Raw genomic sequence first — 11,105 nt, forward strand, 5'->3', positions numbered from 1 at the left:
AGAATATTCAGGGTGTACAAATCATGCATATTCACTTTTAAAGTACTCAATATATATTTTACATGTTGATGTTTGAAATCACTGACTAAATAAAATACATACATGTATATACATGAAGGTTTAAAAAAAGGGGGGGACACATGTTTATAGATTTACAGAGATGCTCAGACTGAGTTTTTCCCACTTTCATTGGGCCACTGTTGCACCAGAATGTAAAAATATGAGTGACAAATAAGGCAAAAGATTCTGTATATTTCATTAAAAAAGATTTGAGACAAAAGATTCATTGGCATAATATGATCTGATTGATTATCTCCATATCCTTCTTTTGGTCACTGTGATTAAATATTCATAGAAATATTAGAAATGACAACTGAGAATATCACTTTAGTTGTTTTAAAAGCATGTATCAGTATTTTATAAGATATGCTAGGAGTCTCCTCATAAGAATATTTAGAATACTGATCCAGTAAAAGGAATGTGAGACAATATGATCATAACTCATGCAAAAAAGATTTATCAACATTTTTGAGGATCTTTTAGTGTCCTAGTGTATTTCAGGGTAAACAATGGCAGTGTTTATATGAATGTTCTAAACATAAGGTATATAACACAGTAATAATGAATAAATACAAAGATGACCTTCATAGAAAATGTATTAAGAAAAGTTTGTTAAAACTTACCATGTAACCAGGTAACTCAGTAGAGTAATATTCATTAAATAATCCAGTGAAATAACATCTAGGCTGATCCAGGATTCAGCTGTTTAGAACTTTCTTGGAAGAAAAACGGTAGAAAATCAGTTTTGGTACTGAAATCCATAGGACCATACTGTTATTACATGAAGTCTCAAGCGCTGTGAAAGTCTGTGTTATTGTGTCAAAATAAGCAGCCATCGCGGCTTGTGAAGGGCTAACATGACGTCGCTGCCAAGTTTATGACGTCACAATGCATAGGTAAGCATATTTTTTGCACAAGGCCCTAAACAAACTTGAATCGCTGCCAAGTAATACCTGTGTAGTCAGCATAAAAACGTAGGTCTATCGTATTTTTTGCACAGGGCCCTTACAGATGATGCAACAGGTATAAAAGTCGCTGCCAAAATCGTAGTAGCAGCGTTGTGAATCGTAGTAGCAGCGTATATAGTATAATGTAAACACAGTGTAAAAACACCCCCCGTATTTAGGGCCGACTATATGTACTGAATTGACCCGGCTATCCCCCACAGACCCCCTACTCTGCACTCTCTTGACCCACCTATCCCCCCAGGGGCTGCACTCCGTTGACCCGGCTATCCCCCCAGGGACTGCACTCCCTTGACCCGGCTATCCCCCAGACCCCCAATCTGCACTCCCTTGACCCAGCTATCCCCCCAGACCCCCCAATCTGCACTCCCTTGACCCGCCTATCCCCCAGCCAATCAGAATCCAGCATTTTTGACCTCATTTGCATAAAAAGTGCACTCAGTTGACCTCGCCATCTAGACGGTTTATACTACTGGTAGACATATGTCAGGTCAAACAGGTCTACGTAACACTGCATACATACTTAGAAGCTTGCTGAAACGGTTATATTTTCAAAATAGTATAATTTACAATTTTTACCACACTTTAAGTTTTCCTCATAGGCAATCTTTTTATGAAATTAAAAAATGCATCTTGGTGCACAGGGGCTTGCTCCAGGTGTGTAAAAAATATTTAATGAAATATCATTGTTTGTAAAATTGGTATATGATATTTTCATTTATTTTTTTTTTTACAATGAAAGCTCACCTTCAGCTACATGTAGCACCAAATTTTATTTTAATGCAATAATACATTTCCTTTATTTCCCTTTACTGTAGCTATAACTGTAAAAATTTGGTGTGGGGGTTGGCCCGGGTTGCCTTTCAATAAACATTTCCTATAGTGATAAGTTATGTTTAAAAAAAACTGAGGGGGTGGGGGGCAGCCCCCACCCCCACCCCCTTGGCCCCCTGTTGCTACATCCCTGGTTTGAAAACGTTGTCAAAATTCGATATAATAAGTCTACAGTGCATCAATAGGGAATCGATGCTCTAAGCAGGACAAATACAGAAAAATGCCTGCAATTGTCCAAAGTCAATACTTTCCATATAAATATTGGACTAAAAAAATTATAGCCTAATATATATTTTCACAGTAAATTTCTATCCCTAGAGTTCATTGCATTATTGATCACTTTGCATGAGATGATATACTTCTGCATAACAATGGATTTCGAAAAACAACATACATCTTTAGAAGTGTGCATCGTACTGTCGCCCGCGTGGCGCAGTGGTTAGAGCGACTACTCTAGAGTCGCAAAGTAAGAAGTCAATCCTGACGTCGCGGGTTCGAATCCCACTGTTCATGTGGGACATGGAGACCGGTCCTTCGGATGAGACCGTATAAACCGAGGTCCCGTGTCGCAGTAGGTGCTGGCACGAAAGAGAATGGCCCTCAGTGCCGAGTATAGGACAAAATTTGCAGCCCTCCACCGGCAAGTGGTGGCGTCTCCATATGAGTGACAAATTCTCGAGAGAGACGTCTAACAATACATACAATAAATTGAAGTGTACAAATTCTCTTTAATTTTGTGCATTTTTTTAGTAAAAACTTGTAATTTTTAGTCCATTTCATTTGAAAAGCATGAATTTAAAATTATAATTCAAACTGTTTTTGTAAATTACAATAATATATAGGGTTATTTAAAAGGAGGGGTGTTATGATGCATTGAATAGGTATACATCAATACACTAAAAATTGTACAACAAAACATAATTATATCTGCATTTGAATTTCTTGTACTGGTCAGCAACAAGAAAATCCTTAAATACTGGTAATTTTTTTTTAAGTATTGATAATTGTATATACATGTATAAAAACTATAGATAAGGGTCATGTCAATTATATCTTCCTAAAACCCGACCCCATTTCAAAAACGAAAAAAATTTAAAAATTATGCCTAGGTGACAGTTTAAACAGGGGATGTTTGAACATATCGTTCATAGGTACATATTGTCACCCAACATACTGTAAAACGAGGATATATGGCTCACCACTAATTTTAGCGCATTTGGCGCAAGAGCCCCACGAACGCTAAAATTATTGTGCAATAATGGATTTCTTTTATTTTTTTTATGTGTGTTCAAAGCTTTCACACAACTACATGTTAATCGAAATGCACGATTACTTAATGCCGAAGGGTCGTTGGATTTTTATATACACTGTTGGATCGATCGAGAAATTCTGCCAAATTATAATTTAATTAAACTGTTGTTATTTTTACAAGATAATTATCATTACAGTTGTAGCACCTTCAAAGTTGGGCTTCTCGACGTGTCAATCATCTATTGCCTCGAGGTAAAAATGCAATCAAGCTTAGCGATTGACCTTGCAGACAATATACCTGATTATGATTATCGTTTAAATAAGCAGCTTTCTTTCGACGTAAGCATTGTCTTAAGGTCAAGATCTAGTAAATGAAACGTGCCTACAGATTTATCAAATTTGAGAAATAAATTCCTTTACTGATGCTGTACAACTTTAGCTTGGTCAAATAAGGTGTTTCGGGCCATAATTTTTAGGTAAACAAGATGAAAAACTTTTTTAAACCGTAATTTTCAATGAAAAATTAAAAAAAAACAGTCCTGAATTTGGGAGTTTTTTTTCATATTCGACAAAGGAAATGTATCCAGATTGCCTACAGTCTCTCAGAAAACGGTAATTAGTATGTTCATGGCTTCTTCTTTAAATCAATATCAAATGTAATATAGGTATCCGGTTTACTTTTCATATGATTTCAAATTGAATGTCATGAAAATACCCTATTTTTCTACATAATTCTGCTAAAGCCTTAAAGTACGGGAAAAAGAAAGTTGAAATTGATTATGGCGTCATAATGGATCTAGCACCAAAAAATAAGTCTAAAGTTATTTATTAGATCCTGACCTTAATAAGAATAAAATAGGTAAACATTCCACATTTTCTTTGATTTAATAAATCAAAATAAAATTAACTTTGTGCCCTGTCCATCTGATTGCAACACCACGGTGAAGTTGACGAATGTTTACTTGTATACGGGAGTACTATTTTGATTCCGTGCTTGGCTAACCATGACAATGACAAGTACAGGCGCTAAAATTTATTTGCGCCAATGCATTCCCACTTGCGTATGCGCTAAAATACGTATGCGCAAAAATTTCTCGTTTTACAGTATATTATTAGCTTTAAGTTTTCTAGAAGGTACTGGAGAAAGAAGAAGAAAATTACTATATTGACAAAACTGAATGAAAAATTTTAAGTTTTTGTATGTTTGCCACATATTTTGTGAAAAAATCAGAGAATCCTATTTATTGGCCACTTGGGAGCTTACATTTTGGAATGTGTTTACGCTATCTATAAGTGCAATAAACAAGCATGTACACATGTAACAGTCTGTTATAAAATGCAGTGTAACTTTTGTTCCGTGAATAGTAGAGGGCTGATATTTGGACACATATATAAGGAGTCGCCATTCTTTATGTATTGCAAAGGTCAAAGTCATATCAAAAGGTCAAAGGTCAAATATTGTGACGTCATCTACAGAATCTTTTAGTTTTTTTGCCATTGAAATTTTTTTAATCGCCAAATTATCTGAAACTACTGGATCAATTTTCTTTATTTTTACATATTTTATTCTAGGACCCATTTGAATCATTTTGCTGATTTTTTGTAAAAAATGAGTTATACATTTTCTCTCTGATGAAAACTTAAACTGTCGGATATGTTCCTCAGAGTGTATATATTGTAAAGTTTTACAAAGTACATTAAGTTGAGTTTGCTTATGGAGTGTTATTAACTTTTCTTACAATTAGTATTATACTGCATTAGTAGTTTCGTCATTATGTTAATAAATGACCTTTTTTCAATTCAAATTGTGTTTATCTCTTTGCTGTTAATCAAACGAAGCTAATAGTTTTGCTTGGGCGAGATGACAAAAAAATCACATTTATGTTAATAAATGCATTTTTGGCATGAGCTGTATTTTGTGCATTGAGAGAGTTATCTCCCTGCGTAGTACAAAAAGAATAGAACGCCACCGCTAGGTGGCAGTGCAATAGGTCACAAAGTTTGTAAACAGAAGCTGAAGTTCTACGGTAGTAGAAATTTAGCGATTTAATGTTTTCACCCGCCACCCTCCCAAACCTGAAAAATTTGTTAATTTTGTGTTGGCTGTTTTATTGGTCCCCACCTTTGATTTTGCAATAATCATTGAACTAGTCAGATGTTCCTCAGAGTGTATATATTGTAAATTTTTACAAAGTACATTAAGTTGATTTTGCTTATGGATTGTTATTAACTTTTCTTACAATTAGTATTATATTGTATTAGTAGTTTCGTCATTATGTCAATAAATGACTTTTTTCAATTCAAATTGTGTTTATCTATTTGCTGTTAATCAAACGAAGCTAATAGTTTTGCTTGGGCGAGATGACAAAAAATATGTTGCTCAAATTTTCCAGTATCAATACGAATTACTAATTCAAAGTAACAGAAATGTTATCTTTATCAAAAGTATTACACAAATTTGCAACAGATCAATTGTTAATTCTAAAATAAGGCTCATTCCCAGGTCGAATGTCTGATTTCACAATCTTCTAGCAAGGGTCTGATAGGCCATATTTCAGACTATGTGGGAAAAAAATGTGTGGTTGAATTTCTTTCATATCATATATAAAGAGAAATTTTGTATCCTAGAAAAATTATCGAAGTTTCAGAAAAATTGAATTTGAGGGAAAATTTGGCCTATCTATTGTGTCCTACCTCAAATATTTTAAAATCATTAACTAAATAATTTTTGTTTATCAAATTAAATTGTTAAGATTAGATATATTAAAATAAAATTAAAATTGACAAATAAACAACCGGAAATTTCATATATGTTTCTTAGAACTATACAATCATTAATATAATCATTACTGTAATACTTCATGAAAAGTTATCAGAATACTTTTAATGTTATCTCCCCGTCGCCTGCGAGGCGCAGTGGTAAGAGTGTCTCCTCTAGAGTCGCGATGTGAGGAGTGTTGATCCTTTCATCGCGAGTTCGAATAGCACTGTGGGACGTGGAGACCGGTCCTTTGGAAGAGACCGTATAAAGTTAGGTCCAATGTCGCAGTAGGTGCAGGCACGAAAAAGATCCTTCCCTGCTCAATGGCACTGAATGCCGAGAAAAGCACGAAATTTGTAGTTCTCTACCGGCAAGTGGTGGCGTCTCCATACGAATTACATATTCTCGAGAGGAACGCTAAACAATATACAATAAATCAATTAATTCCCATACCTCTAGCGCAAATACTAAGTAATGCTCTTTTTTCTTCTGATAATTCTTAGAACAAAGACTGATCAGCACACTTACTAATTAAGTGTATCGACGTGCATGTGCTGATGTAAGGGAGGTGGGAGCTCGAAGGGATTGGATGGAGGGTTCCGGAACTGGAATTGCGACAACCCGTGTTAAGTCAAGGATATGAAGGTTTGGGAGCAAATGAATACCGCCCCTACAGTTTATTTTTCAATTGTCAATGAATTGCTTGTTTGGATTTTTTGTTTGCTGGTAAACATTTTGGATCAGCCCCTGACGTGCTAGACTGTATGAAGTAGCGACAGTACGTTCACTGTTGATGCATACTGTAAAATCGCAAATTTTCGTGGGGGGTTAATTTTCGTTGTCTTAGGGTATGAAGAGACCCAAGAATTCATGTCCACAACGCAATGTAAAATGTTACATGCATAACTACTAAACAATTCGTCATCCACGAATTCAAATCCCCACAAAACAAGAGTTTTTACTCAAACCACGAAATTTTGACCCCACGAAAATATGTGATTTTACAGTATGAATTTGATAATTTTTTTTGTGATTCGTACTTCATTATATGGAATTCAGGGGGTATATCGCTTGACATGTATACTCTTCGAACCGATTCAGTTATCTCATTTCCTGGTAAAGATGAAATTACAGCGTATGGCGCTTTTTCGACATGCATAAACTGGATATAGACGTATACAACAATGACAGCGCTACTTTTTTTCATTCTTTTGATAGATAATTTCAAAGTGAGTTCACGACTTTACCGCTTATCGTTTCAAGTTTATTCTGCATGTATTGGTGAACTGTAAAATTATACTGAGCAACTATATTTATTATTATTATTCATAAATATCACGATAAATGTAATACATGTATATGTTATGTTCTTAAATGTTATGATGAACTAACGTGTTAACAAATGCCTTACCATCGGACATCCGAGATGTGCTCAGGCCGAAGGCCAAAACAAAAACTTCCTGTGTCGCCTACTGAGCAGAGCTTTTTCTAGTCTGTCTGTATGTCTAGCTGTCAGTCAGTCCGTCTATCAAATCACTAGTTCTTACTATATGAGGTATGGATTTCATATTTTGCACAGATACACATTCAGCTATAGGTATTTTAAAGAAATAAGGTAGAATATGGATAAAGTTTATATTTAACAAGTCGTTTACAACGAGGTAGCTGATAATGTTGCGTTTTCTAAATATCAGATAAGCTTTAAGACAACAGACAGTAGATTTCAGATTTGATCAGTGTCATTGAGTAATATGGGGTATTTTTTTTAATCCAGCACCTATTGCACAGGACCACGGTTTTGTATCGGCTTATCTGAATGTCCGAAATCAACGTACGTGTGCCTTTGTTGTATTCGATCCTGCGATGTAACGACTCTAAAGAATACCATCTAAACACTGCGTAACGGGGATAACTATTACCATTAAAATGTATTTTTTAGATATTTTTTTGTATGATAAAATAAAAAACACGTTCTTTCATGATCAAGGCAACGCGAGAAACAATCTTGAATATTTTGACAGGAGTTTTAAACATATGCACTCGATTGTTCATAAGAATCATAAAATGGTCACGTTCTTTTAAAGAAAGATACAATACATTCAAGGTAGGAACATAGCAGGATTAAAAAAAATATAAAAAATAATTTGTCTTTTTCCTCGAAAACGTATATCCATAATTTATACATGTAGTACATGTAGTCTATGGACTCTTTGATCCGATTTTTTTTCTTGTTTGTACTAAGAGGAACAATTTCAAAATTAAGACAAGAATATAAATATTTTCCTTGACTATATGACAACAATCTTTATTTAACATTTCTGCACATAGTTTACTAGCTATACTAAAACTACTAGATAAAGGGAATATACGCCTACTGCTGCAATAATTCCAAGAATATAAGATGACAGAGATGAATCTTCTTCGCCCTGAAAAGCCCGAATTTTTTCTGTAGAATAAGTTTTCAGTATCACTTTTCTTGCTTCGTCTCTTGGACTTACATAAACACCATTTTGAAAGTACTTTTGCTTCTGATATTCTTCCAGTATATTATTAAATACTATCTCCGTTTTCTCGCTATATTGTGTTTTGTAGAAAGGTATTTTATTATCCATACTTTTGATAATATTGATGAGCTTTTTAACGTCATCACGCTGTTCCCATAGACGTTTTTTGTTGTAATCCATGATTAAATAACGATTATTGGCTTTTTCGATCAATTCTTTTAAATTGTTTCCAGGTTCGAGTTCCCTTATCCAATCTCCAATCGAAACGTCTTCTTTCTCAAGTTTGTCTTTGTTGGTAAAAATTACAACAGCATACTTTTCAAATTCTTCACCAAATACTTTTCTGTAGCATGATATAGTTTCTTGGTCTTCAAGGGTGAATCTTCCGGGCTCTATAACTAGTATGAATGCGTGTGGGCCAGGAGATGTGATCATTAAAGATTTAGTAACTTCAGAAGTTATTTCGCGTTCTCTTTGTTTTGCATTGCTTGCTTTGAATTCTTGTAAACCCGGTGTATCAACTACAACTAAGTATCTGTCAAAGCGGAGTTTACTTCTGAATGAAGTGAATTTAGTTGTAGATTGAGGTCCAGTTTTGGAGGGAAATGCTGCCTCCTCAAGTATCGAATTTCCAGTAGAACTTTTTCCAACTCCAGTTTTCCCAATTAATATGAGTCGCAGCTCGTATTTATCTGCATTGAGAAGTTATATATTAATGATTTATCAAAAAGATACACTGAAATTTTGTTTATATTTATAATTGATAAAGTAATTGGTATGTTCACTCATAATTTAAGTAATGAAGAAGAATACTTATAATGATTAAGTATGTCTGAGGAAGGGATAACAAGTTCAACTGCAATCGAATCTTAAAATAAGCACATTCAGTCAGCTGAAAAAGAGCGGGACTTGTATGAAAATTCAAGGGGAATATTCCATACTAGGACGAATTGATAAGACAGGATATTTATTAATTATGTATAACCCATTCCTATAATACCAGTGGTTCTACGGTACCGTGTTATCTATTTATTTATAAAATTGCTTGCTGTTGGCGATATCATCTAGCGACCAGATACTTTTTGGAACAGGATTGGTGAAACCTTATTGTCGTTACTATCGCTTTAGATCTAAAAATAATGCATATTCTGGTAAGTTGTCAAAAGTTACAGAAAATTATCATAATATATCTGTAACAGTCTTCCTACCTTCTATTGTAAAAACGTCACAAACAATCAATTTTTGGACACATTTTACTGACTGACATATTTGTTGTCCTCATGTTTATTTACATTAGGAATGGGGTCATGTGTCATGTGATCACTGTGGAAAATGATGTATTGAACTCAGTTTATGCCAAAATTATTTAAAACAATGAAAGAGCCAAGAACATATTTTATTTGATTACAATAAGCAAAAAATTCAAAGAAGGCATAAAATTTATTAATGCTACTTTTAAAGGAGTGTCAAGTAACACACACAAGATGAAACACACCCTTTAAGTCCGGTTTAATGGTGGCTTATAGGTCCTTAATGGTGGATTAATGGTTGTCTTTAAGTCACCATTAAGTCACCATTAAGCACCTTTAAGTAACATTTACACCACCATTAAGTTACCATTAAGCCAACTCAAAGTCCTGTTGTGAGATGTGTATTGTTTTATTATGTATATAATTAGTAACATTAAGTTTCTTGAACATTCCAGAGTGGTCAACATGTTTGGTCATTTTATCTAGAACATTCTTAAATTTTGTGTATGTCCAGATTGTTCCAGTAATATCATGTTTTAACATTTTCTAGAATATTCTAGATTTATAATACTGTATAAATACCCTGTCAATTCAATGCATAGATATACAATAATTGTGAATACTTTGTCGTATAAGCACTATTGAGATATAACTGGGATATATTTTCACTGGGACATTGTGTGCAGCAACGGACACTCTGATGTATGTATTTTTAGATTTTTGCTAAGTTTGTACTTAATGATTTGTATATTACTGTAAATGAATTATTGTTAAGTTTAAACTGTGTGATTGATCTTTGCTGGCATTTAGGGTTATTCTGACCCATAACAGAATTGGGGGCTCGTCCGGGATAAAGAATTTCTTGCACTTTTGCAGTTTATTGTCAGAATTTTGTTTATTGAACCGTTAAATTTGATTATAAGCCAGCAGAAATCAACATGGTGTTTTCGGTCACAGACTTTCTTAGTTCACCAAGTGTTCAGGTTTTTGATACGTTAAAAAAGGATGACTTGATCGCATTAGGTTTGCATTTTGGGTTAGATGTTAAATCCTCTCAGAGAAAGCAAAACATTAGAATTAAGGTTGCAAACAAACTAGTAGAAGAAAACATCTTTGAAAAATACGATCTTCCGGAATATACAGTTAAATCAGAGTTAGGCTCTTACAAAATGGCAGAATATCAGTTTCAATTAGAGTTAGAGAAAATGCGATTAGAAAGAGAAAAATTAGAAAGAGAAGATCGAGAAAAAGAAAGAGAAGAGCGAGAAAGAGAAAGAGAAGAACGAGAGCGTGAACGAAAATTTGAATTAGACAAATTAGCAGCAGAAAGAGAAGAGCGTGCAATGAACTTTGAATTAGAGAAATTAAAATTACAAAACCAACCAGAACCGTCAGTTGTCAAAACTGAATTTGACGCAGCAAAAAACATTAGGTTAGTTCCGAAATTTCAAGAAAAATCTGTAGACAAATATTTTCCCCA

General features: G+C 34.1%; 1 protein-coding gene across 1 annotated transcript; it reads right to left on the reverse strand.

Moving 5' to 3' along the window:
• Window positions 1–8,485: 8,485 nt before the first annotated feature.
• LOC134248160 (GTPase IMAP family member 4-like) lies at window positions 8,486–9,691 on the reverse strand (the record flags this gene model as incomplete). Its single annotated transcript, XM_062730580.1, has 2 exons — window positions 9,637–9,691; window positions 8,486–9,067 (listed from the first exon to the last, which is right to left on the reverse strand). Coding segments are annotated over exons 1-2 (637 nt in total), but the record flags the coding sequence as incomplete, so codon positions are not given.
• Window positions 9,692–11,105: the final 1,414 nt, after the last annotated feature.

Source organism: Saccostrea cucullata, unplaced genomic scaffold (assembly GCF_032062105.1).
Source record: "Saccostrea cucullata isolate Sc308-1 unplaced genomic scaffold, CSIRO_AGI_Scuc_v1 ctg18938, whole genome shotgun sequence".
Classification (NCBI taxonomy): domain Eukaryota; kingdom Metazoa; phylum Mollusca; class Bivalvia; order Ostreida; family Ostreidae; genus Saccostrea; species Saccostrea cuccullata.